The sequence below is a fragment of the Quercus lobata genome, chromosome 3 (assembly GCF_001633185.2).
Source record: "Quercus lobata isolate SW786 chromosome 3, ValleyOak3.0 Primary Assembly, whole genome shotgun sequence".
Taxonomy (NCBI): Eukaryota; Viridiplantae; Streptophyta; class Magnoliopsida; order Fagales; family Fagaceae; genus Quercus; species Quercus lobata.
This window is the reverse complement of record NC_044906.1, coordinates 41,615,439-41,634,828: the sequence shown is the minus strand read 5'-3', so window position 1 is coordinate 41,634,828 and position 19,390 is coordinate 41,615,439. Positions and strand designations below refer to the sequence as shown.

The 19,390-nt window shown below is 37.2% G+C and overlaps 2 protein-coding genes across 2 annotated transcripts in view; both read right to left on the bottom strand.

The window, feature by feature from the left end:
- LOC115980902 overlaps positions 1-19,390 on the bottom strand; it is a 93,242-nt gene that overhangs the window by 69,332 nt on the left and 4,520 nt on the right. Inside the window, exons 9-11 of the mRNA XM_031103101.1 lie at positions 15,529-15,547; positions 10,606-10,981; positions 10,088-10,441 (exon numbers count right to left, since the gene is read on the bottom strand). Of these exons, the coding sequence (XP_030958961.1) occupies positions 10,088-10,441; positions 10,606-10,981; positions 15,529-15,547 (749 nt within the window). The remainder of the gene's footprint in view (positions 1-10,087; positions 10,442-10,605; positions 10,982-15,528; positions 15,548-19,390) is intronic.
- LOC115981766 lies at positions 586-9,886 on the bottom strand. The gene is made up of 4 exons (XM_031104112.1): positions 9,731-9,886; positions 1,478-4,146; positions 1,160-1,289; positions 586-952 (listed from the first exon to the last, which is right to left on the bottom strand). Exons 1-3 carry the CDS (start codon positions 9,855-9,857, stop codon positions 1,209-1,211), a joined length of 2,877 nt encoding a protein of 958 aa, XP_030959972.1. The 5' UTR covers positions 9,858-9,886; the 3' UTR covers positions 586-952; positions 1,160-1,208.

Here is a 19,390-nt window from a genome sequence, read left to right as displayed (position 1 = left end):
TGAGATATCCCGTGCAATTTCACTTCTGAAGCTAAAAGAATGAATTTTGATAAAAGAGGTATTTAAAATTTTTTCACTATGCAGTTACATTTTTTTTCTTATCTAACTTGAGAATCGTATTTAAAGCTCCAAAATTCAATATTGATACATTTTTCTTCAATACTATTATTATTTTAGGAATTCTCTTCCAATGGCTTGGTATTGACTTCAAAGAACCCTAAATATTGACAACAACATGCAACCCTAATTTTTTTTTTTTTTTTTTTTTTTTTTTGAGAAAGATGCAACCCTAATTATTGATTCCTAAACTTTATTTTCTTTTTTTCCACTGGGTGTGAACTTCAAAGAACCTTAGGTGCCAAAGTTTATCTGTTTTTTCCTATAACCCCACACTGCTCAAAAAGATGGGACAAGACAACCTCCTTTGATAATCACATTGCCCTTGAATTGCAACTTCTATAGCACTGCGTTATACTACAATAAGTGCTAAATAATGAGATCCAAAGATCTTTTCTGAAATGCTAGATTGTTCATCTCTTTTTTTTTTATTAGTTTGTTCATCTCTTTCAAGAGGATAGAGAAGACAATTTTTGAAATGTTCAATACATAATAACTTTCAACTCATGTACATCTATTTATCTCTTACTGCCTCCCTTTTTACCCCTTATTTTTCCTGGACTTGTTACCCTTCACCTTATTTTCTGTTTCCTGGCTGTTTTTACGGTTGGAGACCGATGCAACATCTGCACTGCTATTATACTTAGCTTTACTATCATTGTCCTTTACATCACACTGCTGCTTATATGATATACTGCCAGAAGTCTGAATCACAAGGTTTGTGCCCAGTTGCAAGAATTGCTTACTTAAGATGGGTTCCAGATTTGGCCTTCTTGACAGCAATCTCTTGCAAAGTTCTTGAATTGTTGACATATTGTTTTCAAGTTCCGGTTCGCTGAGAACATGATGCAAAAGAGAGGGAAGAAAAAAGTCAGTAAAAAAGGGAAGGTTTTGATATTCCTTTGTTACCACGCACACGAGTTATAAAACACAGTAAAAATTGGTCCATATAATCCATCAATAATGTGTAAGTTAGAGCAAGGACCCCTTTTGGACAGAGCAAAAGAAGGCTAGGCATATCACAGTCAATGTACATACTGACCTCACATCCAGTGCAGCAGAAAGTTGCTTCAGTTCATCAACCATGCTGTCTACTTCCTCCAATAGGTTTTCATCAACATTGTTGATAGCATAACAGTACTAACAAGGTGAATACTTTTCTCCACGTTCACCTGCTATGTACATAGGAACAGAATTAAAATTTAGTATGATGCTCATTTGTGTATGCTTTTCGCTGAAGTCAAATATTATATGAAAATTTGGCATTAGCTTACATAGGAAAAGATAAAAAATACAATATGATACCCATTTGCGAAGGCTTTTTGCTGAAGTCAAATATTTTATGAAAATTTTGCATTACCTTCATCATTTGGACATTTAACAAAAAGCTCCTTGGATCTTTACCATGTTCCAACGACTTCAAAGCTTCAAATATTTCCCCAAAGTAATTCACTTGCAGCCCGCTTCCATTTATGTTGTTCAAGTCCCCCTGATCTGCCACCAAAGCAAAGTTTGAAGGTGTAGACTTACAATTACAACTGTCTTGATCATAAGTGCCTGAAGAAAGCAGTTCATTGCCAGAGTTAGTTGCTCCCACTTCAAATGTCTCAGTTGGACCTTGTGATGGTTTCACTGTCTCCGGAAATAAGACTTTTAACATGTCCTCCCTGCACTGTTTTTCCGTCATGTCCACAAAAATGGCATCTGGACATAGAAACCTTGAACAATTTCCTCCCAAACTCACAATTACAAGAGGATTGTGAATCTTTTTAAATGCTTCAGCTAGCGCATTCACATTTATATGTTTCCGTCTTCTCTGAAGGACATCATAAAATTCCCTTGGAAGTTGCTCAGTAATATAGCTCCTACCAAGCAATGCAAAAAGAAATTCCAAAAATTCCCCAGAATTCAGATGAACTAAACATATTATAGAAACCAATCTCAATACCAGCAGTGGATAGTAGTCCTTCACATTTATATCAGACCTTCTAATCCAATCCATTGTATCATTCTTATCATAAAGAAGCCGCTGAACAACTTTGACAATAAACTCAAAGATAACATGGGATGGTCTCATTTGAGCCATTAAAGTGGAATTTGGGTTGGTATCTGCAGCTTGATAGATAAACCACTCAGCAAAAGAAGACTTCGAAGTGATAAAGTATCCCTTGAAGTGAGATGCCAAGATTAGGAGGCGCTCCATAAGATACAAGAAACAACTGGGTGAAATATAGTCGACTTCTCTCCAATTTGCATTGTAAGTATCCATCAAAGCTTCTTGTAGCTTCTGCAGAACGCACAATTCTCTTGGAGATTCACAGTTATTGTCAGTTAAAGTACCTTGAGGAAATTCTGGTCCCATATTCCCACGGAGAACCTGAATGAATGTCTTCCATGGTGGATTTCCATAAGTCCCATCAAACCTTTTCAAAATCTCCTTATATAAACCATTGTTTATCTTACCCAATCCAAGAGTTATCACTACAACTCTTCCAATTTGCCCGTATGTCAACTTACCCTTCAAGCTGATGTTTTCAATTATGACCTGTTCTAGTAAATTCCTTGAAACCTCAGATTCTCTCAGAGAAAACATGTTCTCTGCCAATGATTTTCGCCAATCTAGGGGAAATATATAGCCAAAAAAAGAATTATTACAAAGTTCAACAAATCTCTGCAATGTCTTGTTGTTGTAGTGACTACGGTTCAGATATTTGGATTCCAAGAGAAACTTTGCAACCTCATAGATATACGTAAGAGATCTGCTTTGGCAGAACAGGGAGAGGGAATTCTTCAATGAGAAATTGTAAAGGGCTTCAAGATTGTCCAAAACCTTCATACCAGCACAAAGTAATTCTGAACACCAGTAATTTTGAGCAGTTGCAACAAAATGTCTCACACCAATATAAACCAAATTTCCATTTCGATGAATGAATCTACTGTCCTCTCTGACCCAATTCGCATCGGAGTTGAGCAATACATAGATTGCATTACGATTTTGAAACTGCCTCCGCACCCCCAAGTAATTCAAACAGAAATCTCCATAACTTCTATATTCATTAACATCTTGAGTGTCAAGACATCTGAGATACTTGAAAATGTTCAGAATCTTGTCTTTCCAAAAATTCCAAAAGTAAAACAGGGTTTCTACAGAAATCTGATTTCTAGAGATCACCTGTTCCGAATACTTTGTCAGATCAAAAACAAAATAATCCTGCCACACATACTTTGCAGAGTTTGACTGATGATGAGCATCTAGAATTTTTCGAGCAGAAATTATTTCACCTCCAACACTATTATGTCTCTGAGAAGCATTCAAATACTTTTTTGTTATGGACAAGTTACTCTGCTCATTTGATAAAATGTCAGCCTCTGTACAAACAAAAGAATAAAAGTTTGAGTCATTCTTAGCAAATGACTTGGCTTTTGCCAAAAGCTCCTGCTTCTGTGTAAACTGCTTTAGTGGCCAGCCCTTGCTTCCAGGTGTCCAAAGTGAATTGTACAGCACATAGAAAAGCAATAGCATGGACGCTTCTTTGACATTCCCTGCCTTCCCTAGAAGATCAGCTTCATGTAGAATCTCCCCTCTCAGCTTTGCAATGTTGGCAGCCTCTAAGAAGTTTCCTGATTCTTCTTCCAACAATAGAAGCTCACCAAGGCAATCCAAAGATATCAAAAATCTGCGCATCAAATCCATGAATTGAAAAGCTTTGACAAACTGCATCATGGATCTGCTATCTTTAAGCTTATGATGATGACGAGCAGCACTCTCTAGAAACTTATGTTCAATCTTGTCTATTTCTTTTCCTCTTCTAGCCACACCAAAATCCTTACTTGCATTATTTTTCCAATACTGAATGTATTTGAAACCCATTTTGAATAATTTTCCCTTGGTGCAAACTTTCAAACATTCTGAGAAAAAGTTGCCTTTAGCATACACATCAGCTGCCAGTTCATAGCATCCTGCTAGACAAAAGCATTCCCCTGCTCTTTGAAGTTCAGACTCCCCGCACTTTTCTAAATAAAGCCTTCCTACAATAAGAAGAAGTTGAAATTAACGGTTAATATACAGGACATACTTTGTACCTAATAAATTTTCAGGGATGACATAGCAAGTATTTACATTTGTGGTACAAAAATGAAATTTGGATCAAATTTTAAGAACAAACTAGTTGCTAATTCGTGCAACGCAGCAGATAGTTAACAATTGTTAAATATCTTCACTATTCAATATTGATAATACTGAAACAAAGATATATATATATATATATATATATTGAAAAAATAACCATATGGTGTCTTTTTTATAGGATGAAATAAAGACACAATACTTATGTTTCTACCATATTTAAACTTTTATAAAACATGGAACAACAAATACAATAACTTGATGACAAAAGAAAATTTTCTAAGTTCTACAAACAAAGTTTCTCTCCAACGGTTGAAAATTTTGGGTGCGAATTTTGAAAATCTAATTGTTAAATTTTATGCTCTTTATTTTCTTAACACATATATCAAATTTCGTTCAAATTAGATGTTATTTATTATTCGATCAATAAATTTATTTTTTATGCACAATTTTAGATCACAAAAACTTGAAATTTTAATATTTGTTTGATAACATAGCAATTGATCTTTGATCTTCTTGAAAATTTACAAACATGAAGGATATAATAAGAACATTCAATCCAACAGTTAGATTTTCAAAATTTACATTTAATATAAAGATATATGAGGAGTTTGAAGGTTTCTCTCCAAAGTCCAAACTAGTTTGGAGAGAAATTTTATTCAAGTTCCACTGAGGCTCTTTTAGGGGGAAAAAAAGGCAAATAGAGTGATACAAAAATAATATTCTATGGCACAAAGTATTCATCCAACAAAACTAAGATGTCAAACATGAGAATAAAAAAATCAAGATATTTTGGTGGCATCCATTACCTCTAGCTTTCTTTTTGCATTTACTCCATCTATAAAAACTCTAGAATCAAACATGGTGTCTAGAAGTTTGGTTCTTAATAAAATATTACAAAAGCACACGGGCAATAGAAGTAAAAATATGAAAAAAGATACACAAATATAGAATATTAAAAGATACCTTGAGGCTCGAGGACAAAGAGTTTGTAAAAACAAAAGAGCAGAAATGGTAGAGAGAGGGTAAATTGAATAGAGGGTTTTTGAGTGGTGCTGTATATATATAGTAATAGGTCAGTTTGGTTTAAATTTTTCCATGTTGCTAAGTAGTAGTTGGTTTAAAACTCTTCAGTTTATTAATTAGCAGTTGGTTTAAAACTCTTCTTTTGACATAATAAATAAATTAATAAAAAAATGATATGTAAAATTGTAGGACTACCAAAACTTATGTGGCAAAATGTTAGAAGGTTAACTAATAGTCAAACGTCTTCAATTTGGTTTAAGACTCTCTATGTTGTTGAGTGGTAGTACTTTTAAAACTCTTCAATTTACTAAGTAGTAGTTAGTTTAAAACTCTCTTTTTGACATAATAAGTGTTTGGTTTAAAACTCTCCATGTTGCTAAATAGCAATTGGTTTAAAACTCTTCAATTTGTTGAGTAGTAGTCGGTTTAAAACTTTCATTTTGACATTATAAATAAATTAATAAAAAATGGTGTAAAATTGTGGGACTATTAAAGCTTATGTGGCAAAATATTAAAATGTTAACTAATAGTCAAACGTCTTCTGCTACTATATATTACTAGTTGCTAACTCATGCATAGCATGGAAAAACTACTTAAAGATATTTTTAAAAAATAGTACTAATATTTTCCAAAGAAATTTTCCCCTCTATCTCTAACTTAGTAATGGTCTTATCCCTTAATGTTGAAATGTTATCAAATTTATAATTTTCTCCATTTTTTTATTTATCTTTGAAAATGTATATTAATACAAAAACATAATTCATAAAACATTCCATTGTAAAAAGACTAATATTCTAATGTTGCAATTTGGGTTGTTATGATGAAAGTTCTAAAGTAATAAAAATACCAATTAATTATTGATGGTCTAGTATGCCTAAATGCACATGGAACCAAAAAAAAAAAAAAAAAAAAACAAACAAACAAACAAAAAAAGAAGAAGAAGATAACCAATGGAAACTAAACAAGAGGCACAAACCATGAAGTTGACTTAAGCTAGTGCATAAGTGAGACATTTTGTCAAATACATGGTGTACATCATGAAAAGCCAATTTCATATTAGAGACCATTTCAGTTTGGCTAAGGGAACAATATATTTCGGTACTAATTAATAGCGATATACCATTTCAGAATTACTACTATATATGTACACTAAACTAATTGTTTTGTAAAATGCTAAAGATTCTACAAATTTTATAACATAACATTTTGTAAATTGATATGATAATAATTGTGATTGGTAAATGGCAATATCATAATAAATAATATAAACAAATATCATTTTTTTTTAATGACTGTTGACATTTAGGTGGTGAAATTTGTTGTATGTTTAGCATCATTTATAATTTTTTTACTAACTATCATTTATATTTTTTAGCTATCTAAGGAATTTTTGTTGGAGCCCATTCATGCACAATTGGATGTATAAGAAATTCCTTAATCTCCATATCCCTCAAATTCCTGGGACTCTATATCAGAATGTCTAATGTTGTAGAGCCAGTGTAACCAAAATTGAAAAAACAAAGAAATAGAGAGAAGCGGTCAGAGAGAGAGAGAGAGAGAGAAACAAGTCAAAGCTAGAGAAGAAACGAAGAAATAGAAGACGGAGGAGCACACAGAGAAAACGAAGAAAAAGAAGCAATGCAAAGTAGAGAAAACACAAAGAATAAGAAGAGAAGAGACCGAGATAGGAGAGACAACCCATACTTCTTCCAATAGATCAGGTTTGAGAAAAAGAGGAGAGATTATATTAGAGAAGTTGGACAGAAAATGACATACGAGGAGGGCTTTTGGCTTTGAACAAAGACAATGAGATTTGAGAGTCGAATAAGAGAGGAAGAAAAAGTATTGGGAATATTGGCTGAAAATAAGAATTATTCAGTAAAAGGAAAAACAAAAAAAAAGACAATAAGCAATTAAGCATTAAAAAAAAAAAAAATGGAATGGCTTGTGTCCAGTGGCAATTGACACTAGATACGTTGGATTGCGGACATGTGTCCACTCTTAGAGCAACTGCCATTGGACACAAACCGCACCAAAAAAAAAATAACAAAAATTAGATGATATGTAAAATCGTGAGGCTTTCAAAGCTTAAGTGGCATAATATAAGAAGGTCAACAAAAAGTCAAATCTTTCGATCATATTGTATTTATAATAGATTATAGATAAATATATATACATAGGACTATTTAAGTTGACAATGTTTTAGAGACCAAACCATTGAGAGAACAAGAAAATTGGAAAGATTTAGTACAAAAGGTCTAATAAGGAGGTCAAATGAGTTGGATAGTTACGTCTTTTTCTAGAAAAACTAAAAAGAACAAAGAAAGAAAACTTTCTAATAAACTTCTTGAAATTCGGCCAAATAGGTTGACAACACACATCACCCTTTGTGTTAAAGTGGTAGTACCTGAGGTGATTGTCTAGTTTTAAATTAGTGTATTGCTAGGAAACCACACTAAGATTTCCTACGCAATCACAACTTCGAAGGAACAGGCAATTACAACCAAATACTTTAACAAAGCTAAAAAGATTTAATTAAACCCAATGCCTATGTTAACTTTTACAAATTATGTAAAAGTATTTATATAGACTACTCCTAATCTTTTTCCAATAAAGATTAGGATTTGAATTTGATGCAGGATAGGAGTAGTGGTATGCTAGCCTAAAGTAAAAACTAATGCAAGGGCTTAAACCTCCAACCCTTGTTGCAAAATAGATCCACTGTGTAGAATTGAAGTTTTTACAAATAGAATAACCTATTCTAGGAGTGTCTATGGATTGGTTTGGGTTGGGTTTGTGCCCAACCCACGACTAACCCGACCCAACCAAATTAGGTGGAGGAAGTTTAGACCCATTGTTGATCCGCAAGGGAGTTAGATCGGAGCAGTTAGATTCGTGTCGGATAGCAGTCGATTCGGTTGAAATTGTCAACGGTGGAGAAAGCAGGCCAAAATAGTGAAGTTTAGGCGAAATCTTGCTAGATTCGACGGAGATCTCGCCGGATCTGTTGAGATCTCGCTAGATCCAGTGAGATTACTACCAAATTTGGCTGAGATCTTCCTAAATTTGGCATAAATCTCATAGGATCTGAAGTTTTGACCAAAAACTTGCCAGAAAAAGCTTGGATTGTCGGATTTTGCTAAGTTTCATGGTCGGGTCGATTGATGCGGGTTTTAGAGGAGAGAACTGTTAGAGTCGGTTTTTGGGGTTTGGAACCTACTGCCGACCATCGGAGCTCTTGGGTCGATTGTAGGTGGGTTAGTTCTAGTCAGTTTCGGTGGATGGGTTGGGTCTAGCGGGTGGGTAGACACCCCTACCCTCTTCCATGTTGCTATCTCCACTATACTTACTAACATGACTATACACAGCTTCAAATCCACAAAATCTAATACAAGCGAACTTTATTAAATGTGAACACCCGCTCACAACTTCAAGTACCCACTTGAAGATTCACTCCAATAACTCTATATTACTGGATTTAGCAACTTCACCTTGATCACCAAATCCTTGTAAACATGAACAATGATCCTCGGTTGATACTTTGAGGAAACTTGGAAATCTCCTATAGTTTGTTTACACCACATGGCTCTCCAAAAGTCTTGAAAAGCGAGCCCTTGAATTGCTTTTTTTATTATTATTTTTTTTACCTTGGATTGAAAACCATGATACCCTAGCTTCATGAGGGCTAATTGAAACATACTTGGAATCTATTCCGCACGAATCTCAATAGATTGAGATTAGTGATTCTTGATCGAGCATATATCAAGATTCCATAAACTTGTGAACTTCTACAATCTTGGTCTTGTCTCAGATTTGAAATGGACTTCAAACACACAAGATACTCATTAAGACTCTTAAAAATTGATTACATTTGATCATGTTTTGCCAACCTCGTCATGTGGACTCAACAGTTTTGGTTTCAAACAAAGCTTCAAATAGTTTTGGTCTTTAAGTATTCTCTTACAGAAACTTCTTCCTGATTACGTCAATGTGAAGTACCTTTCCCCTCTTAAATATTTTCCTCAACTTATTCAAGAAGGGGTCATTCCAATGTTGGTCCAATTTAAGTGAGGTTTAGAGAAGGATAACTTGAATAGTGTCCTACCTATCAATTTTTTTTATAATGTGTCTACTCTCAAACCTTGACTATGCACTTGCACTTGCACTTTGCAAGATGAGACTTAGATAGTGCACTAGAAAATAAACCCTCTCCCTCTAAACAATAAAATAATAATAATAATTAAAAAACCATGGAAAACACCATTCTCTAATGTAGAATTATCTTCTTCAACTTTTATTACATTAAAACTCAAAATATTAACTTTTAATTTTCAAACATTAAATTTCTAGATGATGTTATTCACCATAATAATGATGTAGTTGTGACACTAGAACAATAACAAAATGTACATAAAAAATGCCAGGTTATATTAGACCAAAGTCAGAGAATCCAACGCATACCTGCTCTTTCAAACTCCCCCAAATCAGAAAAACATTGTGCAGCAGAATCAGCTTTGCCTATAGTTTCCAATATTTCAGCAGCTTGCCTAAGCATAACATTTGCCTTTTTAAGATTTGAACCGCGCATATGGTCAGCATTTTCTCTAAGGCCCTCAGCCTTGGACCTTCTTTGCCAATAAATATCACCAGCTCTTTCAAAGCACGTGATTGCAAATTCAAACTTATGCTCTAAAAACAACTGCAAAAAAAATAGATACAAGAGTTGGACATCCACAATAATGGTTTTGCCAAAGAAGAGGGAGAGAGAGAGAGAAGATAGCACTAGACCCTTCAGATAGGGTCACAATCAATAGTAACCTTAATGCCCCGGGACTTCCACTCCTCTGGACTGCTAGAAACCTGCATTTCCTGAGCAAGTGAATCATCCAGTTGTTTGACTTGGACAAGACACTTTTTCTTCCAATAGTCAAACATTGGTTTGCAGAGGTCCTCTGAATTCTCAGAAATCCACAACCTCTGCCTGGTACGAGTGATAGCCACATAAAGTTGCTTCAATTCGGAGCACAACACATTGTGTTTAGCCTCACTGAAACTTGGGAAGGAGATGGGTAAAGTTGGGTCGAGCAAATCTTGCTCGTCCATATATTTATATATCACCCTCCATTCATTTTTTAGAGATGATGAGCCAAAAAAGTTGTACAGCAATACATCCTACACAAAGAAATTATGAGTCATAAATGGGCTGTAAAATATGACCCAATAAATTACTGATAATGTTAATGAATTTCGATTTGAATAAAAGAAGTGATAATATTAAAACATATAAATAAATTGTAAAGTAATAAAACACATGACTAGACATGCATTTTATGCACCTGAAATTCAAGGCCCTTGCACTCCACAATAGTTAGGACAAGAGCTTGGTTCCCAACGTGATTGGTAATTTCCTTCCGAGCAAAATCATCTCGTACCAATATTACCTGCTCTGCACCGAAGCCAACAATACTTCCTCTACCTTTTCCACTATTGCCAAAAATAGTTATGATAGCATTTTCGTTGTTTCCTGATTCAAGCAGAATAGGAGCTTCACCATATAGAGGACTAGTCTCAGGCGGCAAAATATCAGTGGATAGGGGAAAGAAATGATAAATTAGTTCAATCACACTCTGTGATAGCTTAAGAACTCCATCATGAGTACGGAAGTTTTGGCTCAAAGGGAAGATCTCTGAGATTATTCCTTTCTCTTTTCTTCTGTAAGGTTGAATTTATTCAACCATCTTATTGGCTTTATTCCGTGCCAAATTTGCTTGTAATTCAGCATTTAGTAACCCTGTATTTAGGTGGGTTTGATGTAAGGGTAGTGAGTGAGATAGAGTGAAGTTTGCTCAAGAGTGTGCAAGAAAACAGAGTGTCGCGGCTGGGTCTCGCGGGTGACTCGCGGCTTCAAGCCGCCAGAAGCAACCTCACGTGCCAAGCATGCTGGAAGGTGAACAGTCTGCTAGCTGGAGCACTACAGGACAAAACAGGACAACTGGCCATACGGTTATCTCGCGACTGGATCTCGCGACTTAGTCAAGCCGCGAGGTCAAGCCGCGAGCCACCCCTGTTTTGTAGAATTCTGACGTTTCACATTCCTCTCCACTCCAGTATAAATACCCCTATTACCCACGATTGAAAGAGAGCTTCCAGAGAGAATTTTGAGAGAGAAACCCTAAAGAAAAACCAGATTGTTTCACCCACAATCTCTACCTTAGAATCTCTTCAAATTCCTCAACTCTCTTCCTCTCCATTGTCAAATCCTTGAGAGGCATTATACCAAACCAGGTTCTCACCATCATCATCATTGTGAGTCTGTTGTTTGGATTTCTGGGAAGCAGTTAGGAAGGAACCAATCTTCATTGGTTGATGCTACGGTCTAGTAGCGGAATCCGGAAAGCTAGAAAAGAAAAAGGTTCGACGCAACCTCGTTGGAGCAAGAAGCTTTGAGGGCTTAGGTGCACTGGGTAGATTAGGCTTGGAGGGTCTATTGCTGTCCTTGTATCCCAACTATATTTTCTAGTGGATTGATTACCGCTTGGAGGGCAGCGGAGAGGTTTTTCGCCGAGGACTTCGGTTTCCTCTTCGATAACACATCGCGTGTTGTCTTTGTGTTTGCATCTTCCTTCCTCTATCTTTGCCTTTAAATTATCTGCTGTGGATTTTATTTTGTTATGGCTTAGATAGTATTTAATCAATTTCGTATGATAGCATATGTTAAGTTTCCGCACACTAGTTGTTTGACATATTGCTTGAATTGATTAAGTTGTTATTTGGGGGTCTAAACGTTCAAAGGTGTTTTTACACGTTTTTGAACTTTCAATTGGTATCAGAGCGGGTACACTGATATTGGTTTCATTACCATTGTGTGATCCTTGACTCCCTTTTGAGATGGATAGGTCTCAATCCCTAAATGCACCTCCATATTTTGATGGTAGTAATTATGCTTTTTGGAAGGTTCGAATGAGAGCTTTTCTGTGTTCTATTGATGAATCCGTTTGGGATGCTGTTGAGATTGGTTGGACCAAACCAGAGGCACCCAAATCCACATGGGATAAGGCAGCACTTGCTGCATCTAATGCTAACAGTAAAGCACTCAATGCTATTTTCTGTGGTGTGTCTCCAGATGAATTTCACAGGATTTCTCATATTACCGTGGCCAAGGAAGCATGGGAGATTTTGGAAACTACCTATGAAGGCACGAAGAAAGTGAAAGACACCAAGTTACAAATGCTGACGACTCGGTTTGAGGAGCTCAAAATGAGTGAGGATCTCAAAATGAGTGAGGATGAGTCTTTTGACTCTTTTTATGGGAAGTTAAATGAAGTGGTTGTCAGCAAGTTCAACTTGGGGGAGAAAACGGAGGACTCGAAGATTGTAAGGAAGATCCTTCGATCATTGCCGGAAAGCTTCCGAGCTAAAGTGACAGCAATTGAAGAGAGCAAGGACCTCGATGACATCAAAGTGCAAGAGCTGGTTGGTTCTCTGCAGACTTATGAGATGTCACTGCCCAATCAACGGAAGAGTAAATCTCTTGCTCTAAAGACCATTAATGAGAAGGTAGAAGATCAAGACTCTTCGGGAGAAGATGTGATTGACAAAGATGTTGCATACCTTGTCAAAAATTTCAAAAAGTTTTTGAAATTCAAAAATAATGGCAAATTTGATGATAAAAGAAAATTCCAAAGTTCTGGAAGGGAGAAAAGGGAATTCAAAAGGAAAGATGGAAAAGAATCCCAACCTACACAAGGTGTCACTTGTTTCGAATGTAATGGGCATGGACACTTCAAGAAGGAATGTCTGAATTATTTGAAATCGAAAGGTAAAGTGTATGCCACGACCTTGAGTGACTCGGATTCGTCTGACTCAGAGTCTGAAGAGAGCTGTGATGGAGAGGGGAACTATTCGGCTTTTATGACTATAGCTCATGTTGAGTCTTCAGATGAGCTGAACCTGCTTGTGCGAGACCTTGGAGAACATAGTGATGATGAATCACTAGGACTTATTGAAGAATCGGATGCTGAAGAAGATGGAAGTACAGCGAATCTTCAGGAGAAGTATAACTCACTCTTGGAGAAGTCCGAGGAATACACAAGGGTGGCCAAGGCTGCTGTGAGAAAAATGAAGAAGGCTGAGGAGGACTACAAAAGTCTCCTAATCTGATATAAGGAGGCCAAATGTAAGATAGAAACTCTGAATGGAGAGTTGTCCGAAGCTTACACAAAAGTAAGATTTCTTGAGAGTAAGGTTGTGCAAGCAAATGCTAGAGTCGAGAGGGTCACCACCAAGAAGCTAGATGATGTAATCTCATCTCAAAAGAGCTTCTCAGACAAATCCGGATTGGGATATACCGGAGGAGGTAGTTCGTCTGGAAATGTTAGTAAAGGAGTGAAGTTTGTAAAGGCTGAAGCTCCAGTTGTAGCTAACCTTACTGGTGAGAAGCTCGAGGTGGAGGAGAAGAAGAATTTGGTGAACCAACAGATGTTAAATCCTCGCAATCAGTTTGCAGACAGATCTGAATCTCGTGCCAAGTCACGTCCTCGACCACAAAGAGGTCCTAGAGGAACTTATGTGTGCCACTATTGCGGACTTCAAGGGCATACTCGACCGAATTGCCAAAAGTTGAGAGCAAAGAATAGTGCAACTCCTCAAAGGTCAGGAGGACCTAGAAATGATAGGAGAATTTGGGCTGGAGATCAATCTAGAGATCAGAATGGTGATCCCGGAATGATGAACGTGATGAAGATGATTGGTGCATTCACCAACTGCTTGGAGAGCTTCTCACGAAGGTTTGAAAGCCCTAACTCCCGTACCCAATCCTATAAGGAAATCACCCCAAACGCAAGTGACGTGAGGGTGAATAAGGGTACTCATGCATAAGCATTATAACATGTCCATGCATTAATACTTCCTATGCTTTGTGACTATGTTTGTTTGTGTTGCTTGCTATTTTTGTTGTTTGATTCTTTGCTTGTCTTCTTGTGAATATATTTAAGTTTGTCGTATCAATCTTTTTGTTTATTGTGTCAAAAATTCAAAAACCACATAAAAATTAGAAAATCAAAAAGCTTGATTGACTTTGTTGAGCTTTTGTCTCAAAACTTGTTTTGCCTTGTACCTTTGTGCTAATGGCTTTGTGCATTTTCGAGCATTGCTTGTTTTCATGCACTTATATCACTGTGGGAAAAATCTTGAAATCTTTGTGATTGTTGTAAATAGATCTTCAAACTTATCATGAATGATTAGTGAATGGTTTTGTTGATCTTGAGACTTGCATAGACTTGTGTCTATATATCTTCCCACTCTTTATTTTTGTTTTGCTAAAAAGAGCTCACCAAATGTAAATCTCCAAATGAAAAGAGATATTGAGCTGTAAAAGCCTGTCGCACATTCTAGTATTTGACTAGGAAAAAGGGTAAGCGACCTTCTATTAAAGTGAATGTTCATTCAAAAAGCCAAAGGCTTATTCATTAAAGTAAAATATCATGTATCAATCTCACAATGAGAGGTGATTGACTCAAAAGATCAAAAAGATCAATTGTTATGTTTGAAAGTGGAGTCAAATGTAAAGCTCCAAATCATGTTTTTCAAGTTTTGTGGGAGGTCATATATACATACTTCTATAATTGAGATAGGTCACATGATCTAGTGCTAATTGTGTATGCCTTGGTTGAATTGATCATTGAAGTTTCACATTAGACGAAGGACTATCTCATTGTTGATATCCACACACAACACACAAGTTTATGTTCAATAAATGCCATATTCATTTGTGTGATTGTACTTGATGAAATGTGTTTTCACATGCTCAATCTTTGTTAATTCAAGCACAAAAAGATTTTTGAGTGTTTTAGGTGTGTTTGGAAAGTTTTTTGTTTGAAAAATCTGAAAATTTCAAAAAACCAGTTTTGCCCTGTTTTGGCAGCTCAGTCGCGGGTATGTCAAGTCGCGAGTCTCAGTCGCATCTTCGCTGGTAATTTTTGGCGACTTGTTCGCGAGTGGAAGGTCCAGTCGCGAGGTTCACTCAGAGATTTTCGCGGCTCAGCTCGCGACTCCCTCGCGGGTAGACCTTCCAGTCGCGAAAAACACTTAGAAAAATTTTTCAAAATTTTGTTCTTGAGTGCTTTGGCGGCTTGAGCTGGCGACTGTGTGGCGACTTAATCCAGTCGCGAAAATCGCGTGTTTGGCAGAAACAGGAGCAGTTTTAAAACTTGTTTCAGTTTTCCCTTGAACATTTGTAACTGCTCATCTTCTCTCTAAACTTCCTTCTTTCCAAAAACTCTGTGAATCCATTTTCAACCCTCATTGGTGCTTCATTTCTTATCCAAATCATCAAGAAAAGGTAAGGGTTTATGCTTTCTAAATCTCATTTTCTCTTTTCCTGGTGTTTCTTGCTGCTGTTTAGGTTGATATTGTGTACGAAATAATTCTCTCTTATGAAATGGGTATGGCGGGTCTTGTTTGATATTGTCCTCATCTATTCTCATGTGGAACGGTCAAAATGTGATGTTCATTGTTCTGATATTTGCCTATTATTGAGTCTGAAAATCTTTTGTTAAATGGGTTTGGTGTCTATTTGACTTACTCATTTCACTTGCTTAAGCATTGTTTCTGATAATGATATTGGCTACTGAATCCTTTTTGGGTGTTTGTATCTCAACCTTGTTCTCTAGTATGGATTATTAGGTTCTTCATGTTGAAATATTTTTCCTTGCTCATATCTCTGGAGGAGTATTTTTTGTTATCTGCTCTAAATGTTCGAATGCTGTATTTGTTTGCATATCATGGTCTTGTTAACCTGTCTCAGCGACAAGTGTTAGTTGTTTTGTCCTTCTATGTCTTGGTGCACTATCACCATTTTGCTGCACCTATCATTTTGTGCTCCTGTGTTTTGTTGGTAGTTTGTTTGGGTCTGCACTATCTTCAATTTGTGTTTGTATATTGATATTCTGTTTACACTGGATCATGTTGACATTGGTCTTGTGTGGTATTGGTGTTTGGTTCTTTGCTGTGGGAATGTTATCTTGCAGATGTCTCGTCGATCTTCCAGGGGTAAAGACATTATTGCTGACGAACCAGCAACACCAGTTGCCAAAAGGACTCGATTATCATCTCAGGCTTCTCAAGACCCCAATGAGGATAGATTCAGACTTCCTCTTAACTCACACGTCTACTCAAACGTGTTTGACAAGTCGACCACTATAGTGGAACGAGTGGTAGAGTTTAATACCTTAGGGACCACTTTCATCCCTCGAATCTTTGAGAAACGAGATTGGGCAAACTTGTTCGGGAACTTTGATGATCCAATGGATGAGCTGGTCAAAGAATGCTTCTCCAATGCAACTGATCTTGGACCTGAGCTCATTTTCTGGGTGAGAGGAACAGAGTTTTGTGTTAACCCAAACTCCATCGCAGATCTTCTCAACATCACCAGACCTCAGAATGTGAATATGACTCCTTACGATGAACGAAATCCAGAAGTTGGAGAAATTTTACAAATCCTAGGATACGATCATGAAGTATCCAGTACAGGAACCTCCATCAGCACCGCAAAGTTTGCACCCGAGCTGACCACACTGAAGTTGATCATGCTCACCAATCTCTACCCGTTGTCCAACACTACATTCATCAATCTTGGGAGAGCTTTATTTCTTTGTGACCTCATTACAGGAGCTCCCATTGACATATGTGCTCACATCTACTACATCTTGAGGAAGACCGCATGTCGATCTGCAGCTCGAGGAGTTATTCCATTTTGCAGTCTCATCATGAAGCTCATTCTTCGTGAAGGCATTAATCCTCCTGCAGATGGAAAAATGTTGACACGTCAACGTCCCATTTCCTTGTTCACTCTTCAAGCTAGCAGAAGTCACTCCTCTAAATCACCAAGGAGTGCTCACATCTCTCCGGTCACTCCATCTGCCCCTGACTCAGAGACACCTGCACATACCACATCTTCATCACGTGCTGTTCCTGAAACTTCACCGGCTAATATTCCGCAAGCACCTACTGCTTCTCATACTGATAGAGTCGGCAGTGTACTTGAACATATTCAGAAACGCGTTGATGAGCTTGTGGCACTTCTCTACTCCACCAACAACCATGTTCAAATGCGTCTCGAGACTATGGAGACTTAACTAGATGATATTCAACGAAAGTTGGATGAGAGCCTTTAGCTATTCGTGCCAAAAAGGGGGAGAGCATTCAGTAAGGGGGAGATAAGTTCAAAGGGAAGTGTGCAGTGATAGGGGGAGTACACACATACTCACATGGGAGTATACACATACTCACATACTTTTGTTTTTAGTCTAATCCTCTAAACTTATGGTTTTAAGTTTATGCTTGTTGGGTACTATTTAATTCTGTCTTTATGGGTTTGATACACTATGTTTTTGGTGTATTGTTTCTAACTCTTAACTTATACTCTTGGTTTAAAGTTTAATATATTTTGATGATGTTATTCAGGATGCTTGGTTTTTGTACCCATGTGCTTATGTAAGCTTTTAGGGTTTATGTCTTTTGCATAGTTTGTAGGCTTTATGGTTTGTACCTTGCCTAGTGCAGCCTTTATACTATGTTGAAATCAGTACTTTAATCTAAATGTTATGCATTTTGGTTTATGTACTGTCACTCTTGTGCCCTTGTAGGATTGTTCCTAGATGCATATGCCTTGTGTGATATGCATTGGTTGAGTGTTGTGCATACAAGTGTCTTGCCTTGTGCTTGTTAACTTGTATGTTCTTGTGTTCATTCCAAGTGTGAATGAACACTGTGATCACTACCTTGTGGTGTTCACTTGGTTGATCAAGCCATGGTTTGTTTCATAACTCCATCTTTGCTTGATCACTTATTGCCTGTTTCATATGCATTTTATAATTTTCTGCTTACAATGATCATGGTGTATTGTTGTGTTTCAGAAGTATTATGTTCATATGATTCAAGTGCTTCACAGCTTCTAAAGTTAGGTGTGAGTGAGTTTTGTTCAACTGTTCCCAACTCACATGTTAAGTCTAGAGTCTGTTTTAGGGTTTTGTCACGGAATAGCCAAAGGGGGAGATTGTAAGGTTGAATTTATTCAACCATCTTATTGGCTTTATTCCGTGCCAAATTTGCTTGTAATTCAGCATTTTAGTAACCCTGTATTTAGGGTGGGTTTGATGTAAGGGTTAGGTGAGTGGAGATAGAGTGAAGTTTGCTCAAGAGTGTGCAAGAAAATAGAGTGTCGCTGGGCTGGGTCTCGCGGGTGACTCGCGACTTCAAGCCGCCAGAAGCAACCTCACGTTGCCAAGCCATGCTGGGAAGGTGAAACAGTCTGCTAGCTGGAGCACTACAGGACAAAACAGGGACAACTGGGCCATTCGGTTATCTTCGCGACTTGGATCTCGCGACTGAGTCAAAGCCGCGAGGTTCAAGCGCGCGAAGCCACCCCTGTTTTGTAGATTCTGACGTTTTCACATTCTCTCCACTCCAGTATAAATACCCCTATACCCACGATTGAAAGAGAGCTTCCAGGAGAGAATTTTTGAGAGGAGAAACCCTCTAAAGAAAACCAGATTGTTTCACCCACAATCTCTACCTTGAAATCTTCTTCAAAATTCCTTCCAACTCTCTTCCTCTCCATTGTCAAATCCTTGAGAGGCATTATACCAAACCAGGTTCTCACCATCATTCATCATTGTGAGTATGTTGTTTTGGATTTCTAGCGGGAAGCAGTTAGGAAGGAACCAATACTTCATTTGTTGATGCTACGGTCTAGTAGCGGAATCCGGAAAGCTAGAAAGAAAAAGGTTCGGCGCAACCTCGTTGGAGCAAGAAGCTTGGAGGGCTTAGGTGCACTGGGTAGATTAGGCTTGGAGGGTCTATTGCTGTCCTTGTATCCCAACTATATTTTCTAGTGGATTGATTACCGCTTGGAGGGCAGCGGAGAGGTTTTTCGCCGAGGACTTCGGTTTCCTCTTCGATAACACATCGCGTGTTGTCTTTGTGTTTGCATCTTCCTTCCTCTATCTTTGCGTTTAAATTATCTGCTGTGGATTTTATTTTGTTATGGCTTAGATAGTATTTAATCAATTTCGTATGATAGCATATGTTAAGTTTCCACACACTAGTTGTTTGACATATTGC

Excerpts from the sequence above, each read along its gene's own strand:
- LOC115981766 (XM_031104112.1), bottom strand. The coding sequence starts at position 9,857 with ATGCGCGGTTCAAATCTTAAAAAGGCAAATGTTATGCTTAGGCAAGCT. Across the intron at positions 4,147-9,730 it reads GGGGGAGTTTGAAAGAGCAG|GAAGGCTTTATTTAGAAAAG; the intron begins GTATGCGTTGGA and ends TTCTTATTGTAG. Across the intron at positions 1,290-1,477 it reads TAAATGTCCAAATGATGAAG|GTGAACGTGGAGAAAAGTAT; the intron begins GTAATGCAAAAT and ends TGTACATAGCAG.